Source organism: Hyperolius riggenbachi, chromosome 1, assembly GCF_040937935.1.
Source record: "Hyperolius riggenbachi isolate aHypRig1 chromosome 1, aHypRig1.pri, whole genome shotgun sequence".
Lineage (NCBI taxonomy): Eukaryota > Metazoa > Chordata > Amphibia > Anura > Hyperoliidae > Hyperolius > Hyperolius riggenbachi.
In genome coordinates, this window is record NC_090646.1 from 1,392,813 (window position 1) to 1,409,492 (window position 16,680).

Sequence of the window (16,680 nt, forward strand, 5' to 3'; positions counted from 1 at the left end):
ACAAATTAGGCTTTCTTTGGGTGGTACTTTTTGCTAAGAATTATTTGATATGCCATTTAAACAAAATAAGAAAAAAAATCATTTTCTCATTTTTCAGCCATTATAGATTTAAAATAAAATGTGCAACTGTGGATAAAACCCACACATTATATTTGCCCAATTTATTACAACATTTAAATGATGTCCTTACTATAATGTTTTTGGTTTTCTCCTAACACCCTAGTAGCAATTACACTTATTTGCAAAAATAACCATAATATACCCTCATGGCATACATATTAGAAAAGCCGATTCCCGAAGGTAACAATTTATGTATTGTCTTTTCAATTCTGTCACTTTTTTTTTTTTTTTTTTTTTATACAGTTGAGTTATATGAGGGAAAGGAGGAGGAAGAAGGGATGGAATTTATTTTGTAATATGTTTTATTGTAATATTTTTGGGGGGCCACTAGATGTCCCCACAGTCTCCTATCTGTCTGGAATGCTGAATCGCTGCATTTCAGCTAGCAGGAAGTGACAGTTTGTTTACAATGGAATGATCACTATTGCGTAATGCAGCCGTGATCAGTCATACATTAGACTCTTTAGCCTGTATGCAATTAACTGTTTCACCTCAGTTTTCTTCAAATTTGTCAATAAAATGCCCTTAAGACAACCAGCAAGCAAGAAAATGCTCAAAATAAATTTGGCAGTAGTTTTTCACCAACTTTTGGGTAGTTTATCAATTGTAAAATGCTGAAAAGTTATTTTAAAGCGATGAAAATGATCACCTAGGAAAAAAAAAAAAAATGAATTGCATATGGGCCCTTGATTGGCTTTGGGAACATATGCTCCCATTCACCATGCATATGGGCCCTTGATTGGCTTTGGGAACATATGCTCCCATTCACCAATCTGTGCATTCCCGCATGATGCCATGAGAAGGAAGTGACGAGGCGGATGGTGTAATGGTTAAGGGCTCTGCCTCTGACACAGGAGACCTGGGTTTGAATCTCGGCTCTGCCTGTTCAGTAAGCCAGCACTAATTCAGTAGGAGACCTTTGGCAAGTCTCCCTTACACTGCTACTGCCAATAGAGCGCGCCCTAGTGGCTGCTGCTCTGCTCTGGCGCTTTGAGTCTGCAAGGAGAAAAGCGCAATATAAATGTTATTTGTCTTGTCTATTTTGTCTTATCTACATACCTGGGAGGTAAAGTGACGTTTTCAGGGAAGTAGAGACTCGTCCCTTGGGAGGGGAAGTGGTTTATACATTACTTAGATTGACGTGTGAAAGTTATAAACTGGTCAATCTTTCACCCTAATCTCTGGCTGTCCCCCGGCCTACCAGTCCATATTGATAACGGAGTCATTATAGGTCCAGGCACCTTCTTTCCTATCCAAGGAAGGGGGACTTAAGCACAGTTTGTGTAAGAAATCGCTTCACACGGTTCTGATCCAGCTCTGTATCATGCCTGAAGAAGAAACTTCATTTTGAAAGCTTGCAGAGAACCTTGTTCAGCTAGTCATTAAAGGTGTTGCCTAATCTACTTTTGTTCTTATGTCTTCGGTTTTCCTCCTTCCTCAGTGACTCTTGCCATAGCTTTCCACTACAAACATGCAAATTTTGCATCGAATGGAAACCGGCACATAGGAATTAATTGATGTGCAAATTTGTGTGCTAATAAAAAAAAAAACAAGTGGAAATGCGCCCTGAACAAGAGGTAGCCAGGGGAAATGTTTCCTGGATGGACACAAACTCATGAAATACCAGGCAGGGCTTTACTTCCCAGAAACATACATAGTCCTGGCAGGAGCACCACACAAAGGGAACAGGCTTCTGAACGGGATCGGGTGCCCGGCTACGGACAGAACTGGAATACTGCCTGTGTGTGGCTTCTGATCTACGTTCTACAACCATCTGACAGACGAGATAATGTCCCTCATCTGACATCCAGCACACACACACACACACACACACGTTATTGTAAACAGATTTTATTTGGTGTTATGGTATATATTCCCCCAGCTGGTAACATGGACCCGCCTCCATCACTAAGAGAATGTGCAGCATTGGCAGAGGGATGTCCATCCATGGTGTCCCAAGACACAAGTCACATGATCCATCTCTATGGCTGGCCCTCGTCATGACCCCCCCCCCCATATTCTCCTGTCTCCACCAATCATACACAGCAGATGGAGGAGGAGGAGACTCGATGCCCTTGTCATGACCCCACCCCATTCTCCTGTCTCCACCAGTCATACACAGCAGATGGAGAAGACTCGATGCCCTCGTCATGACCCCACCCCATTCTCCTGTCTCCACCAGTCATACACAGCAGAGTGAGGAGGAGGAGACTCGATGCCCTTGTCATGACCCCACCCCATTCTCCTGTCGCCACCAGTCATACACAGCAGATGGAGGGGGAGGAGACAATGCCCTCGTCATAACCCCACCCCATTCTCCTGTCTCCTCCAGTCACACACAGCAGATGGAGGGCGAGGAAACTCAATGCCCTCGTCATAACCCCACCCCATTCTTCTGTCTCCACCAGTCATACACAGCAGATGGAGGAGGAGGAGACTCGATGCCCTCGTCATGACCCCACCCCATTCTCCTGTCGCCACCAGTCATACACAGCAGATGGAGGGGGAGGAGACAATGCCCTCGTCATAACCCCACCCCATTCTCCTGTCTCCTCCAGTCATACACAGCAGATGGAGGCCGAGGAGACTCAATGCCCTCGTCATAACCCCACCCCATTCTCCTGTCTCCACCAGTCATACACAGAAGATGGAGGTGGAGTAGTCCTTGCCATAACCTCACCCTGTACTCCTGTCTCCTCCAGTCATACACAGCAGATGGAGGGGAGGAGGCCCGATGCCCTCAGGTGATATCTTTATGCTCATCTTCTCTGGGAGATTGCAGAAGCTACCATAGCCGACCTTCATCTAAAACTGCTGCTTACGCTCAGGGATTGCCAACGAGATGCAAATGCAGCTTGACTATGGACCAATTTATCCCCGTCAAGGGAGAACTAAGGTCCGCACACACGCTCAACAAAAGTCGCAGCAAACAAACAATTGGCGTCATGAAAACTACTGGCGACAAACGACTTTCTCCGAACACTGATGGTGCAAACAACTAATTTAAATACTGCGTGAGCAAGCGGAAGTAACATTACGCACCCGGAACTGACACCACGCACCCGGAAGTGACATCACGCACCCCGGAAGTGACATTATGCATGACACGCACACACTGTAGAACAAAGTCCTTTAAATAATATCTGCCCAACAGTTATCAGAGTTGATTCACTGGACAGATTGGGCATGGTCTACAAATCTGTTTGTCGGATTGAAATGACGTTTGCCGAGCACGTGTATGGGACTTTACACTGGTCTAATGGTCAAGCTGCAAAATTTGCATAATCCTTTATCAACTCTGAATTATGTGCATCTCATTAAGCAGCCACTTCTGTAGGGATCAGATATTCTGGCTGACCAGTGCCTAAACTATCACCTGGTTTACCATAAGTCTGATCATACCCAGGTCAACAATGGCAGCTTCTAGAACCTCCCAGCCTTGGTCCACTTGGTCTGCCTAAGTCACATGGACTAACAAAGACTCAGCCTGGCCTGCCCCAACACGCTGTTACACCATATGGTGGTGGAGATTAAGGCCTCGGTGGTCAAGATGCCCCTCACAGCAGATGGATTGGTAGAGTCGAGGACCCTAGTGGCACAATGAAGTCCTCACAGATCCAATCGTGACACTGATGAAGATCTTCCACAGCACGAAGAGTCTAGGTTGTCCAATAATCCCTCACACCGGATGGACCAGGAATGGTCTTCTCAGATGGATTAGAATAGGTGAAGGCCCAAGTTGTCCAGCTGCCCCATCTCTTCATACAGACAGGTGTAGATGAAGGCCCTGGAGATCTCCTCTGATGGACGGGCCCAGCTGCCCTGTCTTCGCACACAGGCTGGTAGAGTACAGGGCCCAGGGAGGTGTCCAGCTGCCCTGTCTCCACTCAGTCAGTCTGTCAGTCACACCATCTGAAGTCTGGAATCTGGTTCGCTGTCTGTTTTCTCTGCAGGTGATTCTAATGATTGGCTCCTCTGGACACAGTCTGGGTTATCATGGACCTGTCCGGTGTCTTCTGCTGCTGCTGCTTCCTCTTCCTTCACCTGGCAGAGGCAAACCTCTATACCAGAGTCTCCAGTCAGCCTCCGCTGTCTATAATGCTCCTCTTCATCCTCCTCATCCACCTCCTCAATGTCCCAGCAGTGGTGACTGTCGAAGAAGTCCACATAGGAGGAGAAGGCCGTCTGCTTCTGGAAGCCACGCTGCTGCTCCTGACCACAAGCAGCCCCTTCCTCCTCATCGTCTTCAAGGCTGGCCTCCCAACTCCCAACCTCACCGCTGGCAGAACTGGCAAGGCTGGTCCCGGTCTCATCAGTCAGCTGGACAGAGAAGGAGCTGCTGCCAGACAGCATGCAGCCAGATGTACAGGAGCAGCTGCTGGTGTGATCTGAGCTGGGGGTGAGAGAGGGTGGGTCTGATGGAGGAGGAGGGGATGAAGATGGGAGGCCCAGCTGGGTGAGGATGGAACTATATGGAGGAGGAGGAGTTGTGGGTCGGTATGCCACTTCCTCGTAGGCTGGGAGTTTGAAGGATGATACCGCCCCTGAGGAATAAAAGACACAATGCTGTCACTATTATATCATTGTATTCTAGAACTGGGAGAAATCAGAAACTTTTGCAAAACCTTTCATGTTCAAAGGGCACATACAGTCAAAACAGAGAGCAAAAAACAGACTTCACAGTACATGAAATGGGGTCTGATGCCCCTCTGGCCCTCACCCACCTCCCTGACTCAGAAGCTGATGCAATGTATGCTCATTTCCAGGTCTGATGCCCCCACTAGACATATCACCTCACATCTCTTGGTCATGAGGCTTTGTGGCTTTAATATGAAACCTTGGGGACAGGAAACTAGGGACTTCTATATAATAAAAACTAGTGTAAAGGCGGGCAAACATGATTGATTGTAACTTTAGAAAAGTCTGACCACACATGCATGTTCTTCCGCAATTATAAAAGAAAACATTGCTTGGCTCTACTGTAATCTGTATGTGGGTATTTGGGTGGGGGAGAGGAGGGGCTGGACACTTATTTAGAGGGAGAGTGTTGGGAAGCAGTATACTTCGGCAGTATGGAGGGGGAGGGGGGGGGGATGCTCACTCAGGACACTTACTCAGGTCCAGCATGGAGGGGGGCTGCTGGCAGGCACGGTAGTATGTGATGAAATTGGGGAGGAGTCTGCAGTACGGGGGGGGGGGGGGGAGGGGCTCGCTCACTTACTCAGGTCCAGCATAGAGGGGCGTTACGTTACGTTACGTTAGCTTCCTTGTGCGATTGGTAAGATGCACTGTCTGTCCCAGGAGAGGACGTCAGGATGTGTGCTCCTAATCCATTGATAGGTTTGATGCAATGAATGTTTGCATGTCTGCACTATGCATGTTACAGGGCCAGAGTTAGGACACCTACCTTTACCTGGGTACATCTGCGCAGTATAGGTGACTAAGCATAAGAATGCATTCTTCTGTGAACTAAGACCCCGGCTTTTAACTTAGCTGTAGGGATAACAGTTGTGCCTGGATGAGTGAATCTGTGAATGCATTTGTTTGAACATTTGCATGCAAGAGTGCGAAGGGTTAATAGATTTTTCCAGCATGGAGGGGGGCTGCTGGCAGGCACAGTGGTATGTGATGAGGTTGGGGAGGAGTCTGCAGTACGGGGGAGGGGCTCGCTCAGAACACTTACTCAGGTCCAGCATGGAGGGGGGCTGCTGGCAGGCACGGTGGTATGTGATGAGGTTGGGGAGGAGTCTGCAGTACAGGGGGAGGGGCTCGCTCAGAACACTTACTCAGGTCCAGCATGGAGAGGGGCTGCTGGCAGGCACGGTGGTATGTGATGAGGTTGGGGAGAAGTCTGCAGTACGGGGGAGGGGCTTGCTCACTTACTCAGGTCCAGCATGGAGGGGGTCTGCTGGCAGGCACGGTGGTATGTGATGAGGTTGGGGAGAAGTCTGCAGTACGGGGGAGGGGCTTGCTCACTTACTCAGGTCCAGCATGGAGGGGGTCTGCTGGCAGGCACGGTGGTATGTGATGAGGTTGGGGAGGAGTCTGCAGTACAGGGGGAGGGGCTTGCTCACTTACTCAGGTCCAGCATGGAGGGGGGCTGCTGGCAGGCACGGTGGTATGCGATGAGGTTGATCTCTCGCTGCCTCTGTTGGTGTTGCAGCCGTAGTTTGGCCCGGCGGTGGCGATAGGCACAACAGCAGCTCAGGAGGATGAGAACCGTCCAGAGAAGCCAGAACCCTGCAGGGGGCAGAGACAGCCACAGCTTACCAATCACAGCACACCATACTGTCCCTCCCCCTTCTGTCACATGACCACTCCTCACCTGACCTTACCAATATAATACATGCATTATATCACAGCACACCAGGCCGCCCCCTCCCAGTGACCGCACCCCAGGACACGGGGCGGTCCCAGTGGGAGGACCCCAGGACACGGGGCGGTCCCAGTGGGAGGACCCCAGGACACGGGGCGGTCCCAGTGGGAGGACCCCAGGACACGGGGCGGTCCCAGTGGGAGGACCCCAGGACACGGGGCGGTCCCAGTGGGAGGACCCCAGGACACGGGGCGGTCCCAGTGGGAGGACCCCAGGACACGGGGCGGTCCCAGTGGGAGGACCCCGGGACGGTCCCAGTGACCGCACCCCGGGACACAAGGCGGTCCCAGTGACCGCACCCCGGGACGGTCCCAGTGACCGCACCCCGGGACACAAGGCAGTCCCAGTGACCGCACCCCGGGACACAAGGCAGTCCCAGTGACCGCACCCCGGGACACAAGGCAGTCCCAGTGGGAGGACCCCAGGTCACAGGGCGGTTCCAGTGGGAGGACCCCAGGACACAGGGGGGTCCCAGTGACCGCACCCCGGGACACGGGGGGGGGTCCCAGTGACCGCACCCCGGGACACAAAGCAGTCCCAGCAGGCACACAGAGTGGGTGGACCGTGGGCGGACCCCAGGGTGCAGAGTGGGAGGACCCACGGACACAGAGTGGGAGAACCCCCTGGGCACAGAGTGGGCGGACCCCAGGACACGTGGCAGCGCAGATATACTCACACCACAGCTCGTAGTAGTAGGTGCAGCAGCCGGTCTCCCCGCAGCAGTGACCGCTCTCACACACGTACGGCTTGTTGTTGACCCCCGGACACACCTCCCGCACCTGCGGACACAAGGCACATGTTAGCAGGATAGGCTGCACCATAGCAAGCTTATCTGCACTGCACAACAAAACTGAATAAAGCCAAAGAGAGGTCCAGAGAGCTCCTTCCTGTGACACGGCCAGCTGTGTTCTCCTAGAATTACACACTGCTGGGAGTTGTGGTTCACCATGAGCTTGCTGGGTAACTCATTACAGGATAATGTTGTCATAGTAAACGCTTATATAGTAAACATTCAGGTATAGTAATCTAAATGTCCAGGTCTCGGCCAAGCACCATTATACATATATGGGAGTAACGCCTGGTATCGTAAACTCTGATATAATAGAACTTCTTTAGAGTGTAAGCTCACAAGGGCAGGGCTCTCACCCTTTTGTGTCTTGGAATGTTATACATTTCATAGCTTGCACTCTGTTAGACATTTTAGTCATCATATTACTTCTGTCAGTGTAATCAGCAGTGCTGTATTGTGTATTAGTGTCCATATCTGATGTACAGCATTGTCTGTATCATTATGTATCCCTGGTTTGTTTTCCTACCTTGTGCAGAGCTACGGAATAAATAATCATAACTTCTGTTACAGGAAACCTGTTTTTTTGGTTCCTGCGGGATTCTGTATTTGTGTATAATGGAAAGTGGGCGGGGCATGCACCATACGTCAGTCAGAGACCCGTAAGTCGTGATCAGTGTGTGTGTGTGTGTGTGTGTGTGGGGGGGGATTGGGGCTGGCAGCCACACTACTCTGGGCTCACGTGGATCACCTCATAAGCACTAGCTGGTGAGGCCTATTCTTCCTGTGTAAGCTGCTGCCCGATTACTGAGGGAATTGCCTGTCATCCGTGACTGGCTTGTGCATGGCTGCAATGCTACAGCATCATCCAAGCTGCACAGACATGTGTACAGATGAGCACACTATCAGTACTGTACCTGCATTACCTGGTGAGGCATATGTTTCCTGTGTAAGCTGCTGCCTGATTACTGAGGGAATTGCCTGTCATCTGTAACTTGCTAGTGCATGGCTGCAACGCTACAGCACCATCCAAGCTGCACAGACATGTGGACAGATGAGCACACTATCAGGCCTGGTGCACACCAAAACAGATCCGCAAAATGCTAGCAGATTTTGAAACGCTTTTTCTTATTTTTCTGTAGCGTTTCGGCTAGCGTTTTGCGGTTTTGTCTAGCGGTTTTGGTGTAGTAGATTTCCTGTATTGTTACAGTAAAGCTGTTACTGAACAGCTACTGTAACAAAAACCGCCTGGCAAACCGCTCTGAAGTGCCGTTTTTCAGAGCGGTTTGCGGTTTTCCTATACTTAACATTGAGGCAGAAACGCCTCAGCAATCCAAAATCTGCAGCAGCCCGGGAGTATGCGTTTCTGCAAAACGCCTCCCGCTCTGGTGTGCACCAGCCCATTGAAATACATTACCCTAGCGGATCCGCACCCGCAGGCGGATCGCAAACCGCAGCGGAAACGCTCTGGTGTGCACTAGGCCTTTGTACTGCATCTACTGGTAAGACATGCTTCCTGTGTAAGCCCCAGGGCTTGATACTATCCCCTTTGTTGTTTACCATACACATGCTGCCACTAGAAAAAAAAAAAATCATCCAAAAACACTGCTATGCAGATGAGACCCAGCTATATGAGACAGACCCCATCCCAAAAATAAACACGTGCTTAGCTGAGCTTCAGGAGTGGATGAAGGACAACTGCCTTACACTGAATGCTGAGAAAACTGAGGTCCTTGTCATCTGAGGTCAGAGCCTAACAGCAAAGCAGCCCCAGACACAGTCACCACCACTGAGAGCAGGGAACTCCGACCTTACTGCCTCCAACACTGTGCACAGCCTGGGTGTACTGACTGATGGGGAATTATACTTCAGGGATCAAATCTCAGCTGTGGTGAAACATTATTTCTTTCACCTAAGGAATATTGCAAGGATTAAACACCTCACACCTCCAGAGGATCTTCCAAACATAGTTCATGCCTTCATCACATCACAGGTGGACTATTGCAATGCTGTCTTATGCAGGCCTTCCAAACAAACACCTACATCTCCTGCAGCCAGTACAGAATGCCACCGCCAGACTGCTAACAAGTCAATCCCGCTATTGCCACATAACACCAATCCTTTGCTCACTACACTGGCTACCCATAAATGCAAATGTATGCACTCCTTTTGCTCATGAAACCAAATCATTTGGTATGTTAAAATTTGGTTTGGTGACTACAAATTAAAGGCTAACTAAGACGGATGAAAAGAAAAGTTTTATACATACCTGGGGCTTCTTCCAGCCCCCTTCAGGCTAATCAGTCCCTCTCTGTCCTCCACCACCCGGATCTTCTGCTATGAGTCCTGGTAATTCAGCCAGTCAGCGCTGTCCGGCCGCATGGCGCTCCCACAGCCAGGAACATTCTGCACCTGCGCAATAGTGCTGCACAGGTGTAGTACGTTCCTGGCGGCGGAGTGTGTGCATGCGCACTACGCCCGACTCGCTCAAGTACCTGGACTCATAGCAGAAGATCCAGGTGGTGGAGGAGGACAACAAGGGACTGATTATCCTGAAGGCGGCTGGAGGAAGCCCCAGGTATGTATAAAACTTTAATTTCATCTGTCTCAGGTTTACTTTGTTACACAGTAGTACTATACTCTACATATGCACTCCCCACAGAGCTGCAGGGACTCCACTGAGAATGTTGTGCCCATTGAACACAGAGGTGTTGTCTGTCACCCATAAACCTGGTTCAGATTGTGCATGAAGAATGTGTAATAGAGGAAGAATCTCCTCATTCTCCTGCAGAGTACCTGCACATCCCTCTTACATCTACCTACAGTTACATTGCCTAGGGCCTGATCCATGTTCAGATTGTGCATGAAGAATGTGTAATAGAGGAAGAATCTCCTCATTCCCCTGCAGAGTACCTGCACATCACTCTTACATGTACCCACAGTTACATTGCCTAGAGCCTGATCCATGTTCAGATTGTACATGAAGAATGTGTAATAGAGGTAGAATCTCCTCATTCCCCTGCAGAGTACCTGCACATCACTCTTACATGTACCCACAGTTACATTGCCTAGGGCCTGATCCATGTTCAGATTGTGCATGAAGAATGTGTAATAGAGGAAGAATCCCCTCATTCCCCTGCAGAGTACCTGCACATCACTCTTACATGTACCCACAGTTACATTGCCTAGGGCCTGATCCATGTTCAGATTGTGCATGAAGAATGTGTAATAGAGGAAGAATCCCCTCATTCCCCTGCAGAGTACCTGCACATCACTCTTACATGTACCCACAGTTACATTGCCTAGGGCCTGATAGATGTTCTTTGTTACTGTCTTCTACAAGTACTCTTATGAAGGATTCGTTTTAGTCTGTGACTAAAAGTATTAGAGGCAGAAGATCAGCCGGCTAGCCAGGTAACTGGTATTATTTAAAAAGAAATTAATATGGCAGCCTCCATATTCTGTTGCCTTTTAAAGTTCCGAAGCGTTGGCAGTTAAGAGATGCATTTCATGTTCCATACTTTTAATCAACAAAATTGTAATATGCAAATTAAAGGAGTCAGAACCGGCGGAATCCTAACCTAAGGAGTCTGAGGATTTTTGTACCGACTCCACAGCCCTGGTAAATTTAAAGGAGTTGTCAGGGGAAATATAGTAAAATGAATGGTACTTACCGGGGGCTTCCTCCAGCCCCAAGCTCCAAGGACCTCCCTCGCCGCTGCCACGTGGGCCGGAGCGGACTCGCAGGCGCAGAACTAATGCGCCTGCGCAGTCCACTCCAGCCCACGTGGCGGTGATTGACAGCGCCGATCGCGCAGGCGCAGTACAGAGCGACCTCCAGGTCGCTCTGACGTCATCGCCGGGGACCGGGTCGGAGCTCCGGCAAACAGCTGCGGGCTGAGCTGCGGCAAGGGAGGTCCTGGGAGCTTGGGGCTGGAGGAAGCCCCCGGTAAGTACCATTCATTTTATATTTCCCCTAACAACTCCTTTAAACTCCAAGTGTACACTAGAGCCTTGCTTGACACATTGTGGTAAGTTACAGGAAAAAAGGTTATGAAAATGAATTGAATCACTTTTTGCACAGAAATCCAGCAGAAACTAAACGCCATGGAGGTTAATTACAGTGTACATTTTTTAGGAGTCGGAGTCTGTGCATTTTTGTATGACTCAGTCTCCAGATACCCAGAAATTGCTCTGACTCCACAGCCCTGCCTCTTACCTCCGACCTCCCCACAAATCCACAACCTAACCATCAATACTAAGCAGTTCACCATCCCTCCTGCCTAACCGCTAATCATTAACCCCTGATTATAGTAATACACATACACAACAGTTATAATAACTGCAGCGTTCACTTATAACCTCAACTCATAACAAATACTGGCAGCTACGATCTACTCTGAGCCTATTACTCTACAGCCGGCAGAGTTCCGGTGAGTTCTGTGCCCGACCTGGAGACGCCACAAATGGACATGCGAAAATATGGGCAGAAAGCCGGGACCTTGTACAATGAGGAATCACTGGAGAAAAGCAGATTATTAAGTAGTATGATTGTAGAGGGGGACTCACCGAAGCGCTGGAGGGAACGAGGGGCAAGTAGTGCTCAGCAGACAGCATGTGAACGTCGTACAGTCCTGGTAAAGCCATCTCCACCCAGCCAACTAACACACAGTGACACGCGCAATAGAATGTCACCCTCCCTCATCTATTTACTGTCAACACAAAGTAACATTCTACAGTCTTCTCACCAACACCCAACCAGAGCCAGCCGCCCTGAAACCCACCTCAACCCACCTGCCTGACCAAACCAGCACACACCGAGTGACACCGCCCAACCCAGAGCCCACCTGCCTGACCAAACCAGCACACATCGAGTAACACCGCCCAACCCAGAGCCCACCTGCCTGACCAAACCAGCACACATCGAGTGACACCGCCCAACCCAGAGCCCACCTGCCTGACCAAACCAGCACACATCGAGTGACACCGCCCAACCCAGAGCCCACCTGCCTGACCAAACCAGCACACACCCAGTGACACCGCCCAACCCAGAGCCCACCTGCCTGACCAAACCATCACACACCATGCAACATCACCCAACCCAGAGCCCACTTGCCTGACCAAACCAGCACACACCCAGTGACACCACCCAACCCAGAGCCCACCTGCCTGACCAAACCAGCACACACCGAGTGACACCGCCCAACCCAGAGCCCACCTGCCTGACCAAACCAGCACACATCGAGTGACACCGCCCAACCCAGAGCCCACCTGCCTGACCAAACCAGCACACATCGAGTGACACCGCCCAACCAGAGCCCACCTGCCTGACCAAACCATAACACACCATGCAACATCACCCAACCAGAGCCAGCCGCCCCGAAACCCACCTCATCCCACCTGCCTGACCAAACCAGCACACATCGAGTGACACCGCCCAACCCAGAGCCCACCTGCCTGACCAAACCAGCACACATCGAGTGACACCGCCCAACCCAGAGCCCACCTGCCTGACCAAACCAGCACACATCGAGTGACACCGCCCAACCAGAGCCCACCTGCCTGACCAAACCATCACACACCATGCGACACCACCCAACCAGAGCCAGCCGACCCGAAACCCACCTCATCCCACCTGCCTGACCAAACCAGCACACACCCAGTGACACCGCCCAACCCAGAGCCCACCTGCCTGACCAAACCATCACACACCATGCGACACCACCCAACCAGAGCCAGCCGACCCGAAACCCACCTCATCCCACCTGCCTGACCAAACCAGCACACACCCAGTGACACCGCCCAACCCAGAGCCCACCTGCCTGACCAAACCTTCACACACCATGCGACATCACCCAACCAGAGCCAGCCGCACCGAAACCCACCTCATCCCACCTGCCTGACCAAACCAGCACACACCCAGTGACACCGCCCAACCCAGAGCCCACCTGCCTGACCAAACCTTCACACACCATGCGACATCACCCAACCAGAGCCAGCCGCACCGAAACCCACCTCATCCCACCTGCCTGACCAAACCAGCACACACCCAGTGACACCGCCCAACCCAGAGCACACCTGCCTGACCAAACCATCACACACCATGCGACACCACCCAACCAGAGCCAGCCGACCCGAAACCCACCTCATCCCACCTGCCTGACCAAACCAGCACACACCCAGTGACACCGCCCAACCCAGAGTCCACCTGCCTGACCAAACCATCACACACCATGCAACATCACCCAACCCAGGGCCCACCTGCCTGACCAAACCATCACACACCATGCGACATCAGCCAACCAGAGCCAGCAGATCCGAAACCCACCTGCCTGACCAAACCAGCACACATCGAGTGACACCACCCAACCCAGAGCCCACCCACCTGCCTGACCAAACCATCACACACCGAGTGACACCACCCAACCAAGAGCCCACCTGCCTGACCAAACCAGCTCACACAATGTGACACCACCCTACCCAGAGCCCACCCACCTGCCTGACCAAACCAGGCTCTGTTGTGGTGGGAGGAGCCCTCTATGAAAAAAAGCCTCCTGTAATAGGGAGGAGTCTCTGGTGTAATAAGAGAATTATCCTGTAATTGGGGAGAAGGGCCATTTCTAGCATTTTTGTCATCCCAGACAAAAAGTCCCATGTCAAAGGGGGACAGAGAGAGGCACAAAGGGGGAGAGAGGGAGGTACAAAGGGGGACAGAGGGAGGCACAAAGGAGGACAGAGGGAGGCACAAAGGAGGACAGAGGGAGGCACAAAGGAGCACAGAGGGAGGCACAAAGGAGGACAAAAGGAGAACAAAAGGAGGACAGAGGGAGGCACAAAGGGGGACAGAGGGAGGCACAAAGGGGGACAGAGGGAGGCACAAAGGGGGACAGAGGGAGGCACAAAGGGGGACAGAGGGAGGCACAAAGGAGGACAGAGGGAGGCACAAAGGAGGACAGAGGGAGGCACAAAGGAGGACAGAGGGAGGCACAAAGGAGGACAGAGGGAGGCACAAAGGAGGACAGAGGGAGGCACAAAGGAGGACAGAGGGAGGCATTAAGGAGGACAGAGGGAGGCACAAAGGAGGACAGAGGGAGGCACAAAGGAGGACAGAGGGAGGCACAAAGGAGGACAGAGGGAGGCACAAAGGAGGACAGAGGGAGGCACAAAGGAGGACAGAGGGAGGCATAAAGGAGGACAGAGGGAGGCATAAAGGAGGTTAGAGGGAGGCATAAAGGAGGTTAGAGGGAGGCACAAAGGAGGACAGAGGGAGTCCTGCAGACCAATAGCAATGGCCTGGAATGTCTTTGCTTAACAAGTTAATGGCAAACTGACTTATTAAAACGTCCTGTTCGAGCCTGTCAACGGCAACAGGATGTTTTAATAAGTCGCTCGCTCCGCACGTGTGCCTCCCCCCCCCCGCCTTTACCGTCGGTACTCCGTATTCCGTGATTGGGGAAGAGGACCGAGCTACCCAATCGCAATGCCTGGAATGAATGGACATCAGCGGCCACGTCCATTCACAAAACAGGAAACAGTCACAGTTCAGTGACAGTACACTTATAAAACAGGAGAGTGTTCACTAGCGCCATCTTGTGGCCAAAAAGTAAAATAACACATACAGGCACATACACTTATTAAATATCTATAAAAGGTTAACAACTTACACTTCCAAAGCCCCCCCCCCCCCCCCCCCCCCCCCAAGGAAAAAAAAAAATCAGTTTAAAACAGGAAAAATACATAAATAGTTGTCTTAGGGACTCCTCTTTTTTAATGTATATTTTATGAACAAATATTACTATAACTTCATTATGTGGGGCTTGTAATTATGGACCGGACCAAAACAAAAAACAGAAAAATAACACCTATATTTCCAAATAATGTATTGTCGCCATGCATTGTGATAGGGACATAATTTACACAGTTTAATAATCGGGACAACTGGGCAAATAAAATGTGTCAGTTTTATCTACGTTTAATTTTAAAACTATAATGGCCGAAAACTGAGAAATAATAAATTTTTTCCATTTTCTTTTTATGTTTCCCGTTAAACTGCATTTAGAATAAAAAACATTCTTAGCAAAATGTACTACCCACAGAAAGCCTAATTGATGGCAAAAAGAGAGGTATAGATCATTTTGTTGTGATAAGTAGTAATAAAGTTATTAGGAAACAAAAAGGAGGAGCACCGACAGGTAAAAATTGCTTGTCCGTTAGGTTAAAAACCACTTGGGGGTGACGTGGTTAAAAACGGCCTTGTAGGAGAGCATTAGCACCACTCTCCTGCCATGGTGGGAAGACTCAGGTGGGTGGGGCCTCAGGAGTGGTGGGCAGGGACTCCTGTTATAGGAGAGTATTAGCTCTCCTCTCCTGTTATGGCAGGGAGTCTTAGGTAGGTGAAGGGGGAGGGGTTTCAGGAGTGGTGGGCGGAGTCTCAGGTGTGTGGAGTCTCAGGTGTGTGAAGGGGAGCCTCCTGTGTAGGGGGAGGGGTCTCAGGTGTGTGGTGGGCAAAGTCGCATGAATGGTGGGAGGGGCCTCCTGTGATAAGGGAGTATGAGCTCTCCTTTCGTGGTGGGAAGCCTCAGGTAAGTGTGGTGGGCGGGGCCTCCTGTCTGGTGGGCGGGGCCTCCTGTCTGGTGGGAGGGACCTCGTGTAATAAGGGAGTATGAGCTCTCCTGTTATGGTGTGCAGCCTCAGGTGGGTGTGGGGCCTCCTGTGTGGTGGGCGGGGTGTCAGGCGTGTGAGGGGGCGGGGCCTCCTATAATAAGGGAGTATGAGCTCTCCTGTCAGTATGCAGCCTCAGGTGGGTGTGGTGGGCGGGGCCTCCTGTATGAGGGGCGGGGTCTCATGAATAGTGGGCGGGGCCTCCTGTAATAAGGGAGTATGAGCTCTCCTGTCATGGTGTGCAGCCTCAGGTGGGTGTGGTGGGCGGGGCCTCCTGTATGAGCGGGCGGGGTCTGTGGCGCAGCCTCAGGTCAGGCTCAGAGCCGACACTGATCTCCCCTCCTCCCCCTCTCCTCACCGGGGTGGCGGCTCCCCTCCTCTCCCACAAGCCGGCGCTGCTCCCGGCCTCCTCCATGCTGTCACCACGGGCCGCAGCCGCCCATCTCCCCGGCCTCCGGCTCCAGCGCCGCCATCTTATTCCGCCCGGCGACCGCTCGCATAGCAACAGCGCCGGCCCCGCCCCTCCGCCAATCACGGACGTCCGTTAGAGGACGCGTGCGCTGATTGGCCGCTTCGTCTCTCACAAATCTGCCGGCCAATGACGCGGTGGGGCGGAGCTAACTCACCCCGTGACCTCTGAGTGACGTGTCTGCGGGACAATCAATGCGCGGGGATGCATCACGTGACCACCGGCCTGTGGGGGCTGACAGCTGATTCGGCGAGAGCCACGCCGCGT

General features: G+C 51.4%; 1 protein-coding gene across 1 annotated transcript; it reads right to left on the bottom strand.

Moving 5' to 3' along the window:
• Window positions 1–1,955: 1,955 nt before the first annotated feature.
• WBP1 (WW domain binding protein 1) lies at window positions 1,956–16,469 on the bottom strand. Its single transcript, XM_068273561.1, has 4 exons — window positions 16,303–16,469; window positions 7,173–7,275; window positions 6,199–6,360; window positions 1,956–4,664 (listed from the first exon to the last, which is right to left on the bottom strand). Exons 1-4 carry the CDS (start codon window positions 16,357–16,359, stop codon window positions 4,024–4,026), a joined length of 963 nt encoding a protein of 320 aa, XP_068129662.1. The 5' UTR covers window positions 16,360–16,469; the 3' UTR covers window positions 1,956–4,023.
• Between the last annotated feature and the right edge of the window lie 211 nt (window positions 16,470–16,680).